Source organism: Hippocampus bargibanti, linkage group LG01, assembly GCF_051943395.1.
Source record: "Hippocampus bargibanti isolate YZ-2025 linkage group LG01, ASM5194339v1, whole genome shotgun sequence".
Taxonomy (NCBI): Eukaryota; Metazoa; Chordata; class Actinopteri; order Syngnathiformes; family Syngnathidae; genus Hippocampus; species Hippocampus bargibanti.
Genome location: NC_142734.1, coordinates 10,999,690 through 11,015,355, shown reverse-complemented (window position 1 = coordinate 11,015,355; position 15,666 = coordinate 10,999,690). Strand labels below are relative to the sequence as shown.

General features: G+C 40.1%; 1 protein-coding gene and 2 long non-coding RNA genes across 3 annotated transcripts; 1 reads left to right on the top strand and 2 right to left on the bottom strand.

Moving 5' to 3' along the window:
* Positions 1–91: 91 nt before the first annotated feature.
* On the bottom strand, positions 92–2,784 carry LOC148903069 (uncharacterized). Its single transcript, XR_016114932.1, has 2 exons — positions 2,576–2,784; positions 92–1,126 (listed from the first exon to the last, which is right to left on the bottom strand). It is a non-coding gene; the product is annotated as an uncharacterized LOC148903069 (long non-coding RNA).
* A 1,116-nt stretch (positions 2,785–3,900) lies between these two features.
* LOC148903067 (sodium- and chloride-dependent creatine transporter 1-like) lies at positions 3,901–14,875 on the top strand. The gene is made up of 13 exons (XM_088995926.1): positions 3,901–4,213; positions 5,057–5,188; positions 5,261–5,537; positions 5,693–5,825; positions 5,976–6,110; positions 6,322–6,425; positions 7,086–7,210; positions 7,305–7,417; positions 10,751–10,891; positions 11,905–12,007; positions 12,275–12,375; positions 12,443–12,613; positions 13,263–14,875. The coding sequence occupies exons 1-13, from the start codon at positions 3,907–3,909 to the stop codon at positions 13,401–13,403; spliced, it is 1,983 nt and encodes a 660-aa protein (XP_088852052.1). The 5' UTR covers positions 3,901–3,906; the 3' UTR covers positions 13,404–14,875.
* On the bottom strand, positions 5,984–9,285 carry LOC148903068 (uncharacterized). Its single transcript, XR_016114929.1, has 2 exons — positions 9,003–9,285; positions 5,984–7,168 (listed from the first exon to the last, which is right to left on the bottom strand). It is a non-coding gene; the product is annotated as an uncharacterized LOC148903068 (long non-coding RNA).
* Positions 14,876–15,666: the final 791 nt, after the last annotated feature.

Below are 15,666 nucleotides of genomic sequence, written 5' to 3'. Positions count from 1 at the left end.
CACACACATACGCTTCATGTGGTGAATGAACATTTTAAAGTCACCAACACAGCATTTAAAACATCTGGCAATGACAAAGAACACAAATAAATAACTTCCACCAATTGTGTTCATTTTATTTGTTTAAATGTAAAGTGAAAAATAATGTGGTTCACATGAATATAAAATGGGAACTTGACACTGGGTACTTGAAATAGAAAGGAGCTCAAGAAGTCAACAGAACCAGACGTGTGAATAGACCTAATGACTATAAATACACCCACAGCGTTTAGTCGTTCTTGCCATCTTAAGCATAACTGAATGGAATTCCAGCCTATTTTTCAACCTTTGTAGTCATACATTCAGGACTCAACCAGTGAACAGCCCTTGCTTTCAAATTTACAAATTTGAAAGTAAGGGCTTTACATTTACAAATGTCTGCAACAATTGTTTGTTGAAGGCAGACACGAGGCTGCACACAGCACAAAACACTCTCACGAGTCAACATTGTAGATGGCGGCACTGACATTTTAGTTTTCCTTTTTGCCTCTCGTAGATGCTTTAAATACACAGCCCTGTTACCCTCTCCGACTGAAATCCCCTTCCCCTAAAAGTAAGTCACTCACGTATAGGTGGCTTATCTCATTTGACAATATCATAAAAATATGGTTGTCAGAGCAACAGCTCCTTGCGTTTCCATGGCAACTGTGTCAAAGTGGCGTACTTTGCCTGTAATAGGAGACATTGCGGACCAATGGTGAGCAATGGAACGCCGTCAGTGAGAGCACAACCGCCACAGTTGGAACAGGCTGTCACCTGGTGGTCACATCCCGTCGTTACAGGTTACATGTAACAGGAACAACCATTTTAACAGACAAACGTTTTTTGAAGATGTCCACCATCCATTTTCTTCACAAGGGTCGCGGTGGATGCTGAAGCCTTTCAGATCTGTCTTTGGGCTAAGGACACCCTGAACCGATTGCATGCCTGTAGCAGTTTTCACCGATGTGCATCATTGAATCATCAGAATCAGAATCATCTTTACTGGCCAAGTGTGTAGAACATGTAACCGGCCTCAGGCCTCGGGGATACCTGGGTCGGTCCAAATGAGTCACGGGCAGTGAGCACTGTGAGTCAATAAGGTGTTCTGTGAACGACGAGGAAAGATGAAGCGTGCGTTATTGCCTTGCTCATCCGGCAACGATTTTTTTACGGACTACATATTTACTAATCAAAACATCAATTCGGCAATCTCAATGTCAGAATACAATTCGGTTCAAACTTTCAATAATACCCGCTCCTAGTATTAATATAAACAGCAATGTGTACGCCCATACATTAAACATACTGTATATTCATAGTAACTCATCCACATTCGAACGTGCGTACGTACGTATGCACGCTCGTGTGTGTTGCGCAGTGAACTACCAATCAACACCCAAATCCCAATTTCATCAAAGCCACAAAACTACGGTTTCATATGTACATGTGGCATATCCAAAGAATCCCACAAGATCCCTGATTACTTTAACATCATGAGGATGTCTAGAAATTATTTTGAATACCTGTGAACGACGAGGAAGAGACGAAACGTATTATTGCCTTACTCAGCGGCAGTGATTTATTACTGACTGCGCATGCGCGAGCTGAGCCTATGTTGTCTTCCTCTGTTCCATTCACAGGAGCGAAGCGCCATCTACTGACTTGGTAGTCTAATCGAATAAAAATATAAAAATACGGGCAATGGAGGTCACTTTCTAAACCCCATACAAACACACAAGGAATTTGTCTCCGGCAGAACACGCTACCCTAGTATCATTATAAAAATAGGACGAATAAATATGGAAGGTAAGTGGTACCTCTCAGGAACAAATGTGGAAAGTATCAAGCAGAGCTAAATAGATCAGTGGTAAAATGAAACATGATAACAGTTGTACAGTCAGTGCAGAAAATCAGTTAACCATTTTAAAGTGATCATTCACGTGTGCAATTATGCAGATGTCCTTGAGCCCCTCAAAGTGTCTGGTGCTGGAGATTATATTGGCCAGTAACAGCGGTTTAAGTGAGTACAGAGCTTGAGGTGCAATGATTATAACGGGATGCTGTTCCACAGGGTTGTGCAAAATTGCAAGGAGGCACTATACAGTTACATTTGGGTTACTGGTTAGGAAGATAATGGCTAGGGGGAAGAAGTTGTTGAAATGTCTGCTGGATTTGGTAAGCATCGATCGGTAGCGCCTGCCTGGGGACAGTAGCTGGAGATTTGTCCAAAAAAGGTATGAATACATTTTGACCAATGAACAAGTGCGTATCACCTGCTTAAAATGTTATGTTGACTTCATTTAACCAATGGAAATGGAACTTGGGATTCTGTTTGAACAATAAATGTCCCCCAGCCAATTGCAGTGTGACATTAGCATGCTAACTAGCCGACCATCATGTCTCTCGCTAAACAGGGGTATAAAAATGATCTAATGAAAAATGACAAAGGTAAAGTGATCTCTCAATGAAAAATGACTAATTTAAAGGACAACCGACGTCTCCGGATAAGGTGTGTCCATAATTTGTAAAATGGCTTCAAATCACTTCTACTGACCGTATTTTACAAAGATTCCACCGCGTCTAGCTATATTTCTTGGGTCTTGGGTTGAAACCACGAAGAAGGGGGCGGGACCTTCTGAAACTGGCCACTTCCTGGTTCATTTTTTTTTTTAGATATTGGACACTTTAAGTCATTTTATTATTTTTTTGCATTTGACTAAAAATATCATACTGCGTGTTTTGGGTATTTTAGATGCTATAAAACGTTTTTCTGATGTCAGTTAGGAAACAAAAAAGTGATGTTGGTTGTCCTTTAAGCAAAACGATCTCTCAGTAATTGGGAAAAATGTTCATTCAGCCAGTTTTCCTAAAACAAATTAGCTGAGCTCGTCCGAATAAGATGTCAGTGGACAGTTTATTTTTGATTTTATTTTTTACTTGCATGTACAAACTTTAGACATGAGCAATGTTTAGGCAGATGACTCAACAAGTTGATGAACTGAACGCCAGTCTCAGGGGACACACATTGAGACAAACAAAACAACAATTTACTCACATCCACACCGTCACTGCATGGGAATCAATCCAATGCTGCACGCAGACAAGGATGCCGGATTCAGATTGGAACCAGTGGCAATCCACCGGCGTGCACATATAACAAGATGATGATGAATATAAATACGAATATAACAAATGTCGATGAGGATAAATAGGAATATTACACGATGACGATGAATATAAATAACATACGACATGAAGATGCGTCACAAAGCGTCCTGTGCTGACACAGTGCTTCCTGACTGGCCCTTAATCACAAACCCGTTGTAGTGACGACACAAGGGCGCACGTCAGTGGCGTCGCACGACTGAGAGTCCGTGTGTAGAGCGGCGTACTCTTGCCGCCTCCAAAACCGCCGAGACCTCTGCAAGTAAGAAGGTATCTCCTCATACTCGTTGTGGATCTGCTGTAGCTTGTGGCCATCAATGAGATTCTTCAGACTTACATTCAAGTGCTTCGTCGACGGCTTCTGAGTGTCCCCCATCTGGTCCGACACAACCCACTTGGTCCGAGCACTAACTGCCTCCCCTTCACTGCAATTGCCTGAACTCCCGTGTCACGTAATCATATCAATCATCAGAAACTGCCTGACTTTAATTTGAAGTGTTTTAAAAACAAAGTGGCAGTAGTCAAACAAGATTAAAGGTAAATATGGTGTTTGTTTTGACACAGTATAGTTAGAATATACCCCTCAACCCAAAAACACAACATTCAAAATTACAGTACTGTTAAACATATGCAACTCAAGTAAACAATTAAAGGATTCCTCCAAATAACTGCTTTGTTTTTGAAAATGTATGAACCCATGAAAAAAATAGGACTATTATAATGTCCGGCTCCCATCCTTACTATCCAGGTGAAAACTGCCTCTGGATGGAAGCGGGAGACTTGTCTGAGGGAGAGACTGGTGGGTCGATTCATTCCCTGTTAGCTGTGTCTGGAATGAGCCCAGGATGTGGGGAGGGTGAAAGTGGTGGTTCGCCCCGGAGCCAGGACAGCGCTGCCCCTGCACCAAGGGAGGAAGAGAGAGAAACCTGGACACGGCAGATGGACTTCATCATGTCCTGCGTGGGTTTTGCTGTCGGCTTGGGAAATGTGTGGCGCTTTCCTTACCTTTGCTACAAGAATGGAGGAGGTAAGCTTCAATACAAATTTAAAAAAAATGCTGGAAGCGAGCCTAACCACAAAAAAAGTGAAAACTTAAACACACACATTTATGCTGGTCCACCTTTGTACAACCTCTGCAAAAGCTGTCATGTCAAAGTTGAACTTTAAGATGTGTGACAATGCAAAGGAAAATATGCTATAATCTTTTAGATTTAGAATTTAGTTGTTTTCATACTTTAATAATTTGGGTACAACTTTTATTTGCTTGCATACCTTAAAAATATTTATTGAGATAGATTTTATTTCTGCACAGCAATATTGGCATGCCCCCTTCCCTTATCATGCGTGTATTGGTGAGAGTCAGAAGAATTACACAATGCGTCCATAAAACTATTGCACATAGATCTCTAATAATAAAGACCAAAATTTACGTAGGCTCTCCTCAACCTTTGAAAAGAGGAGCATTTAATTTCTCTCACCACCCAACCAGCTGAACCGAATCAGTTTATTTGTTTTTTTTTAGTTACTGTTGTACTAGTCATATCCTACATTGATGTAAACTCTTGCAATGATTTAATTTATTTACAGTATAATACAATGACAAAGGCAGTAGTAGTCGAGTGGTTAACACGTCAACTTCACAGTGCAGAGGTACTGGGTTCAATTCCAGCTGTGGCCTTCCTGTGTGGAGTTTGCAATTCAGGGTGTGCCCCGCCCAGATACGGCTGGGATAAGCTCAGGCACCCCCCGTGTCCCTAATGAGGATAAAGCGGTCTGGAAAATGAATGGATATTACAATAACATCTCATTTATTGACTTTCGAGCCACTGCACTTTGTGCATATGACAACGTGTTGTGTTTCCTGTTTCAGGTGTGTTCCTAATTCCCTACTTGCTGATGGTGTTCATTGGGGGCATTCCCGTCTTCTTCCTGGAAATTGCTTTGGGGCAGTTCATGAAGCAGGGAGGGGTTGCTGCCTGGAATATCGCACCACTTTTCAAAGGTTACCATCACTCAGTGTCAGACAGGAAAATGTCATCCATTCATTGACAACCCAAATTGTTCTTCGAACCAGGTGTGGGCTTGGCTTCAATGGTGATTGTTTTCTTCTGCAATACCTATTACATCATGATTCTGGTGTGGGGTCTCTACTTTCTCTTCCACTCGTTCAACAACCCGCTTCCTTGGGCCACCTGTGGCCACCCTTGGAACACCCCTAACTGCACAGTTAACTTCAACCACAACTGCCCCACTAACTCGTCTGCTGCTCAAGACCTGTTCTCCAACTTGTTGTCTCATAACAGCTGCATGAAGACAGGAGGCATGCGCTCCCCAGTCATCGAATTCTGGGAGTATGTCACATTTAGATTCATTAGCTTGGGTTGATATTCCAGCATCTCCAGTCTGAAATGTAGATTCTTCCATTGTATTTGCAATTTTATGTACTGTATTTTATCCTTTTGAAATAGTTGTCTTATGGATCTCTTACCCTTTTGCTTGCTTACAGAAATAAAGTTCTCCATCTGTCTAGCGGGCTCCATGAACCGGGTACCATCAACTACGAGGTGGCGCTCTGCCTTCTTGCCACCTGGGTCATTGTTTATTTTTGCATATGGAAAGGAGTTAAAACAACTGGGAAGGTAGGTATCACATTGTTGGCAAGTTAGGCTTCGTGTTTTGGAGTAAAATATTCAACTATGCAAATGCTTTCTATATAATAGTATAACATGTCTTCCTTCAAAATTGCAGTTTATTATTCCTCAGCCCTCCAAAATATTTTCTTCCTTTAGGTTATATACTTCACGGCCCTGTTCCCATATGTTGTTCTGGTTATTCTTTTGGGGCATGGTGTCACTCTACCTGGAGCAGTGAATGGGATTGTATACTACCTGAAACCTGATTGGTCCAAACTGGGAGAAGCGCAGGTTCACTCTTGGTTTTGACTTCCTTTGATTTCTGTTTGGCTGTTAATGAATTTGAAATCCAACCTTGCCATGCATAACACTTTTACCCCTTTGTGGTCGGGGTGGGTTATCGCTGATACCCAGACTAAGACTTTCATTATATTTGGCCAATTAATGACAATGCTGAATTTCCAATTTAAAACATTGCAACATTGTTACTATTTTGTGGTAGGTGTGGATTGATGCTGCTACACAGATTTTCTTCTCCTATGCTATCGGACTGGGCGCCCTGACTGCTCTTGGCAGCTATAACCGCTTCTATTACAACTGTTACCAGTAAGTGGAAATTCCACCGGTGCATTGCGTTTGTAGGTTTTCTTTTGCGCTTAGGTTCTTAATCAAGCACAGAATACGATACACAATAAGATGACAAATTAGATTGTTAGTGTCAGTTGGGTACCGATGCCTATTTTTTACCGAGCCAGGACAAATATTCTAAATTTGAAAAATCGCATTGCACATTGCACACACGGATAAATACAGAAGGTTGTGTCAGGAATGGCATCCGACATAAAAGCCTGGCCAAAACACAAATCAAACCTCTGAAGATGGAGGAGACTGATTCGCTGTGGTGAACCCTTGGAGGGAAAAGCCGAAAGGAAAAGATTCACTTTGGTGCTTGTCCTCAAAACAGCTTCTCGATTGCTGGAACCTCTGTTCCAGAAGATCTCAGAATCAGAATCAGAATACCTTTATTCTGTTTCATTTGTTCTGTCTTCCGTTGTACTTCAACGTCAATATTTTCAGCTCCTCCCCTCAACAATGCATACCTTAGATACAGGTAAGTCTGAAAGGCCCCCTTATTACTCGATAAACGCTTCGAGGCACATCTCACTACTCAAGCATTTCATGTTCATAGTTGCCTGAAAAGCATGATTTTGGAGATTAAATATTCCTCCTGGCCCCATTTGGAATTCATCGTTTCTCTATTTCTAGGGATGCGTTTGTGCTGGCGGTCATTAACAGTGGAACCAGCTTCTTTGCAGGCTTTGTCGTCTTCTCTGTGTTGGGCTTCATGGCTGAAGAGCAAGGTGTGCACATCAGTAATGTAGCGGAGAGTGGTAAGTTAGATGGAGTATACACTGAAATTGGGGGTTGAATTTTCAGGAAATTTAATTAATTGCAGTTTACATTGCACGCTTTGTTCCGGGATAGGACCTGGCCTAGCATTTATAGCTTACCCCAAGGCTGTGACCTTGATGCCCTTCGCACCATTTTGGGCAGCACTTTTCTTCCTTATGCTACTTGTACTTGGCCTAGACAGTCAGGTAAGCTCAAATAATTGGGTTTGGACACTTGTTGGTCAGTCATCGCATTGTGGAAAAGTGTCAATTGTAAAACAAAAATCAGTTCTTTTGTGTTGTCTTGATTGGAAATGTCCAGAGTATTCTGAATTCCTCAATCGTGCGTCTGATGAATTTTAAAGAAGAAACATTTTCAAAAGAATTTGCAGTTTTGGAGCTATGTGCAAAATTTGAATACAGCCTCGCTTCACTACCCTCTCGCCCAAGTTCGGCTTTGTCCAGAGGGTGATGCCTCAGCTTACTGTGGCACATATGTGGTGCCATACTAAGGCAATTAAATTAAGCCCCTCACTTGTTTATGATGGCATATTGCCAAAATGGAAATATTATTGACCTGTTGCATGTAATCCCGTGAGTGCACAACGATGGACGGCAAAAGTTAATGACTGGCGAATTAAAGTGGGCGAAGAACAGATTTAGCAACTATAAATTATCTTTGCCAAACTAGCTTTGACAACCTCCCAGGACCACTTCAAGTAGCACCTACTGTGTTCATCATTTTTATCAAATCACCATTGCACTGACGTTTTGCAGGAAAATCTAGTTTTATTGGAATCAAGCATTCTTAAGATGTTTTTAAGCTAAGCAGATATTTTTTCGGACTCCCTTGAATATCGATATAACGAGACTTTACTGTATATATATATATATATATATATATATATATATATATATATATATATATATATCTTCAACATTGCGGTCGTTTAGCACACATTCTTCCCACCAGATTAAGAATGAATCATGACAATCGCCAAAAGGAAAATTATCATTAGTTTTGTTAACATTAGAATAAAAGTAAGATAAAATGATAGTGTTTCAGCGATTAATGTTTTTCCTGTGTTAGGTGGTCCTTGAAATACTAAAGTGTTGCGTTTACCGGATTTATTTTGTGCCCATAAATATAAATTTAAAGCAAATGCATCTAAATCTATTTTGTTAGCATGTAAAATAATTGTTAGCCAATCAGTAGGAGGAATATCTAGGGTTTTAGCTTTTCTGCCCAAACAATCACCCAATGTGTATTCTGATAGAAGTTGTTGTCTAGTTAGACGTAGAGCTAATAACAACAACCTCTCAGTGCCAGTACTTTGACAGCGCCAGTAAAATTCAGGATATTCTCGTTCGATATCTTCAATTGTTACCCACCATTGTTGTACACAACCAGTAACTAAAGAATGCAACTGTTCAGCTCGGTTGCCAATTAAAGCCGGTGATTTTAAAAAATAGTTTTGTAGTGTTTTACCTTGTGTTTTACCAAAAAACCATAAACATTTTTTTTTGAAATATAGTTAGAGCCGTAACTGTTAAAGTTAATTTGTTTTAAACGACCAGCAGGTGTCCGTGGAGTTTTTAAGACATGTAAAGTAGGATTATAATTAGCGATGTTAGGCTTTAAAACTTGCTCAGTAAATTCACTTAACAGAGTTCTTATTTTACTACCATCACAAATTACTAACACATGAACATGAAAAGGTGAGTCTATACTACTTTCAGCGCAAACAAAATAATCAGTGATATAATTGCGTTGTTTGAAAAAAGGAAATACCTTTGATCCACTGAGGCTGTTTCCAAAATGCGCAGTAAAAGTATAGGATGGCATGTTTTGTAGTGTTTGTCAGTCGTAGTTTATATAGGACAGGGAGGCGTGGTTTGGTTTGGCGCGTAGATTGTCCGCCATCAGATAGTGTAAGTCCACGGGGCGTGGTTTGGTTTGGCGCGTAGATTGTCCGCCATCAGATAGTCTAAGTCCACGGTTCATTGCTTTGACCTTTTACGGTCTACCGCCATTGACAGCCCATACAACCCAAACTATGCTCCATGCTGCACCAACTGTGTAGATAAGATAACACAGCCACACCCACACAGACTGACACCCTCCCCTGCCACGCCCACACATGTGTCCCGGTTATATCGATATTTTTTCGGACTCCCTTGAATATCGATATAACGAGACTTTACTGTATATATATATATCGATATAACGAGATTTTACTATATATATATATATATATATATATATATATATATATATATATATATATATATAATAACAATATAACGAGATTTTACTATATATATATATATATATATATATATATACAGTAAAGTCTCGTTATATCGATATTCAAGGGAGTCCGAAAAAATATCGATATAACCCGGACTATCGATATATCCGACCCTGTTTGCATGTAATTTTCTCCGTGCGTGCATAGAAATAGTATCGATATAACCGGGACTATCGATATATCCGATATCGATATAACGAGACTTTACTGTATATATATGCCCCACGCTCCTCCATATTTTTACGGTCTACCGCCATTGACAGCCCATACAACCCAAACTATGCTCCATGCTGCACCAACTGTGTAGATAAGAAAACACAGCCACACCCACACAGACTGACACCCTCCCCTGCCACGCCCACACATGTGCATAGAAATAGTATCGATATAACCGGGACTATCGATATATCCGATATCGATATATATATACAGTAAAATCTCGTTATATCGATATATATATATACAGTAAAGTCTCGTTATATCGATATTCAAGGGAGTCCGAAAAAATATCGATATAACCGGGACTATCGATATATCCGACCCTGTTTGCATGTAATTTTCTCCGTGCGTGCAAAGAAATAGTATCGATATAACCGGGACTATCGATATATCCGATATCGATATAACGAGACTTTACTGTATATATATGCCCCACGCTCCTCCATATTTTTACGGTCGACCGCCATTGACAGCCCATACAACCCAAACTATGCTCCATGCTGCACCAACTGTGTAGATAAGATAACACAGCCACACCCACACAGACTGACACCCTCCCCTGCCACGCCCACACATGTGTCCCGGTTATATCGATATTTTTTCGGACTCCCTTGAATATCGATATAACGAGACTTTACTGTATATATATATATATATATATATATATATATATATATATATATATATATATATATATATATATATATATATATCGATATATATATATATATATATATATATATATATATATATATACAGTAAAATCTCGTTATATCGATATATATATATATACAGTAAAGTCTCGTTATATCGATATTCAAGGGAGTCCGAAAAAATATCGATATAACCGGGACTATCGATATATCCGACCCTGTTTGCATGTAATTTTCTCCGTGCGTGCATAGAAATAGTATCGATATAACCGGGACTATCGATATATCCGATATCGATATAACGAGACTTTACTGTATATATATGCCCCACGCTCCTCCATATTTTTTAATTTCAGTTTGTTGGAGTAGAAGGTTTCGTAACTGGAGTCATGGACATGCTTCCTCCCAAGTCCTCCTTGGGTGCCTTTCGGAGAGAGGTGGTTGTTGCCATCTGCTGTATCATCTGCCTCCTCATTGACGTGTCCATGATCACGGAGGTACAATTTCCCCTTTTAACCACCCTTTCCCCTAACCCAAGAAATGACGTTGCAGGTAGGAGGAAAATCCTTGAGAAATTCTACTATAAAGGGCAACATTTTTGAGTTATGCTATTTGTCATTCATTTTTATGTTTACATTCTGGCCCAATGTTGACCATCATTCATATTTTCATGTTCTTTCCAAGACTCAAAGTCAACGCAACCCTTATTTTTTTAACATGCGATCACCATACAACCCTTCATGCGTTTCTTTCACCTGACATTTGGATCACCTGCAAGTGTGCTTCAGTGTGCATCTTAACAAAATCAAATCTTACATGAGCACCGAGCAAAAGTGTTATTCCAACAAAATGTTGCAATATTAAATATATTTGCAAGTAATACAAATTTCTCCATTCTCACCTTTATAACATTGTTAAAATCCTAAAATATATCCTTTTACTATAAATGGACTGGATTGAATTAGCCTTTATTAGTCTTGCAGTGGAAAAATGTACATTTCACAGCAGCAAAGTTATGAAAGGAAGAGGAAAGGAAAGGCAGAGTTAGAAAAACAAAATACAGGAGCTGCTGTAAAGGCAGCCACACTCCAAAGTGCTATCTTGAAGTCAAACAGCAAAAACAATAATGTGCCACAACACAAAAGATGAGACAGTCATTCAATCTTAAGCACTTTCTGCACCCTCTTTGTTGTATGCAGCTGTTCTAAATGAAATTAATGCTATATTGACAAAAGTTTACAATATGCAAAATTTTGTGATTTTTTTTTTTTATTGTAAATTTACTATGGATGTGATTTTTTTAATTCCCTTTTTAATACTTATTTTGTAAAGAAGCTCTTTTTCACAATTACAAGCATACAGAATTACAACAATCATGATCTAATTAGAATACACCGGCTCCCCCTTTGCTAAAATTCTCCGTCGTTTATTAATCTCCACCGGAGCAAATTTTGGTTCCCAAAGGTAATATCTCGAAATTCTCAGTGCTTACTGATCTTGTTTCTGCCAGGGAGGGATGTATGTGTTCCAGTTGTTTGACTACTACTCTGCCAGCGGCATCACTCTGCTGTGGCAAGCGTTCTGGGAGTGTGTGGTGATTGCTTGGGTCTACGGTAAGTTTCACCGTAGAGACATGTAGCTTGAATTTGTTCAGCAACTACATTCATAGCTCAATACATAAGTATGTCAAATCTTCTACCTCCATTGCATTAAACGGAAACACCGTTAATGTCTTCTGATCCCCCCCGCAATCTGTCATTTCCTGGGGTGTTTCCTGGCTGGACCTTCAGGGGAATTCATAATTATTTCCCCGTAAAAAACTACTGTACTGTAGTGAACGGCACCATAAAACGCATGCATCATGTGACCTTTTTTGTCAGGCGCAGATCGTTTCATCGACGATGTTTCTCGGATGATTGGCTATCAGCCTCTACCCTACATGAAGTGGTGCTGGTCCTACATCACGCCCCTTGTCTGCATGGTAAGTGGCATTACACATTTGGCATGTCCATTGATAGCAAACATGTCACATTTAAGTGTGTTTACAGGGAGTGTTCCTGTTCCATGTGGTGAACTACAAGCCCCTAATCTACAACAATGTGTACACATACCCATGGTGGGGTGAACTTTTTGGATGGGCTTTGGCACTTTCCTCCATGGTCTGTATCCCACTCACTGTTGTGTACAAGCTGCTGCGCACCAACGGATCACTTCAAGATGTCAGTTGATCTGTTTTTTTTCCGTAAAGTTTTCTTTTCTCTGACTTTATATATATATATATATATATATATATATATATATATATATATATATATATATATATATATATATATATATATATAATACAATATATACAATGATACCTCGGTTTTCAACCATTTTCAACCATTTGTTCAAAAACCGAAATAGCACTTTCTACTAAAAACAAACAAACTTTTATTTTCACCAATTTTCTTTCTGCCACGGGGCGTGTTTGCATCTATCCCAGCTGTCTTTGGGCAAACACAGGGCACACTAACTTTTCAAACCATCCTCTGCTTGCTATAAAATTATACTATTGAGGAGATCTTAACCAAATATGTCTGCATTTTCGCAAAAAATAAAACAACAATATTAATGCGTCGGTCACAATGAGGAAGACGAGTGATGCATTCAGATGCACTCAGTTTGGTTGAGAACCAAATTTCTGTTGTATACCGGGGCATAAAAAATACATTTTTGGTTGAAAACCGAATGGGATGAGAACCGAGACGTTTGAAAACCGAGGTTTTACTGCACGTATATGGGTCTACTTGGACATTTCTTTTTCTTTTGAGTACTCAATTAGAAAGCCATATAATGAGTCACTCACTCTCCGTTGGTTTGCAGCGATGGAAACGCCTCATAACCCCACGATGGGGCAGACATCATCTGGAGTATCTGATTGCGGAGAATGAAGGCATGCTGCTGCAGGCAGAGAGCAAGAATGCACGTCTTTCAGAAGTGTCATCTGATGCACAAAACAAGTAGCAGCGCGACAAGTGGCGAACATCTTGGTGGAAAGAAATTGTTTTGCCTCTAAAAATTGCCATTACAAATAAATTCATGAAATTCCATCAGCCATCATTTTCTGAATCGCTTTAAACCCACAGGGGTGACGGGGTGTGCTGGAGCCAATCCCAGCTGTCTTTGGGCTCTCGGCGGGAGAAACTCAGCAGGGACTGGTGCATATTGAGAGCAATTTTAAGTGCATTACTCCGATCTTTGTCAGTAAAGGCCAGTTCACACTAATTAGCATTGAGCGGTGGGCATACAATCAAACCCAGTCGTGTCCAGCAGCTCCTGTATTTTGTTTTTCTACTTTCTTTCCTTTCCTCTTTCATAACTTTGCTGCTGTGAAATGTACATTTCTCCACGGCGAGACGAATAAAGGTATATCCAATCCAAGTTGACACGGTGCAGCGGCCTGCCATATTGAAGTGCATACATGCAATCAGGTTGTAAACTGGGATGAATGACAGCCCCCAACTCATCCTCAAGGTAGGGTTGGGGAAACGCTCGAGTCATACACCTCTTGTGATGATTGCATCTGGCTCACAGATAAAACAATATTCTCGCTTTTTTGCTGCTCATTTCCTGTTGGCTGCTGTGGGCAGTTTTGATTGGATGATACTGATCTATGTTGCCGTTGCTGTCGAAACCGGTAATGAGTGAGCTCATTGAAAAAGGATACTTTTGGTTGAATGGATAGAAGGATTCACCTTTGTGGAGAGAGGTTCTGCCGTGATTTTAATTTGCAATGAAATTCATCGATGAAACAGTCGAATGTCAGTGGCACTTGACACGCTGCATGCTATATTCGCAGCAATATACTCTGCGAGCGATAGCAGAAAGCAAGTGTAAACTACTGAGCAGAGTGGAGGCTAGCTAGCGTAACATCGCATATGGACCCGGCAAGCTGACCTTCATTCCGATAGTTTGGATGTTTTACCAATCACGAGGAATGGAAAACCCTTCGCATTAATGGTATAAAATTATATACCTGTGGCGTCACGTGCGCACCGCGGCACTGATGTGTACACCTTTGAAGTGCGCCTTTCAACCCTTTGACGTCTTTGATGTCTTTCAAGTTAGCCTGACTCATTCCCACGCAGGCCAAGGGTATAAAAGTAGCGCGGGACAGAGAGATTGGGGGAATCACGGGCAGAATCACACGGACTCACGCACGCACAGACTCGCAGAGACCCTCACACCGGCCTCATAGTGTCGAACGGAGTTCACAGCACGACTTGCTCGACTCCAGGCCACGATCAAGCTCTGGGACACATTAAATCAGCGTGTCACTTGCCTGGGAGATCTGACAACGAACCTACTTACGAATAAAGAGAAACATCAAACTCTTTATATACATTAAATATACAAACATTTCTAAATATTTTGCTTTTATGGCTCTTTTAGTCAAAATGGTTTCCGACCCCCGCTCTAGTGATCAATGCTTGTTATTACAATAAAATTTAAAATGTAATTAAAACGGTAACGCCATGATAATTGGTATTATGGGATGTATATTCACCAATGTAAACAAGAAATGCATGAAGGTTGACGACCATATTGTATCCCAACGCTCATGCTCTCCAAACACTCGATTCTTGATTGTATTTTTTTTTAATTGAAAAGAAATTGAGAGAGGTATGCCATTTTGGGAAAACTGCCCCACATGAAACCTACTGACTTGTCATTGAATTATACAGATCAGCACCCGGCCCTGGACTCAAAAATTTTCTGGAGCACATTTCAATTGAAATCAGTTGTGATTGTATTTTATTTATTATGGTACCTTTGCTTGTCTGTGACTAAACTCTCCTTGAGAGCTTTGAAAGGCGCTTAAAATGTAATGTATTATTATTATTATCCCGCTTACGAGGAGAGGATAAAAGCCACAGATATGCTGGAATGAAAATATTTTATCCCCACACTTCAAATACCACCACACATACACTTTTGTAGGTCTTTTCTTTTCCAACCAGGGTTCACATATTGTGAGCGAAAGGACGTATGCTAGCTGCATAAATATGCAGCTAGCATACGTCTTGGCAGCTGTATTTGGACAGTCAGCGAGGAACACCCTGAGCTGGTTGCCACATCCTAACAACTCAGATAAAATAACTACACTTCACAGTTTTTATGAAGATGGACACATGCAAAAAAATTACAAAATAAAACAAATAGCAATTTGAAAAGAAAGGGAGATGCAAACAATGAATTTTGGGTTTGTAACCCATGCAAAGGCTAC

Bases quoted from the DNA above. Each gene is read 5' to 3' on its own strand.
- LOC148903067 (XM_088995926.1), top strand. From the start codon at position 3,907: ATGTCCGGCTCCCATCCTTACTATCCAGGTGAAAACTGCCTCTGGATG. The intron at 7,418-10,750 runs GTAAGCTCAAAT...TTTTAATTTCAG, and splicing joins TACTTGGCCTAGACAGTCAG to TTTGTTGGAGTAGAAGGTTT. The intron at 12,614-13,262 runs GTCAGTTGATCT...GTTGGTTTGCAG, and splicing joins CCAACGGATCACTTCAAGAT to CGATGGAAACGCCTCATAAC.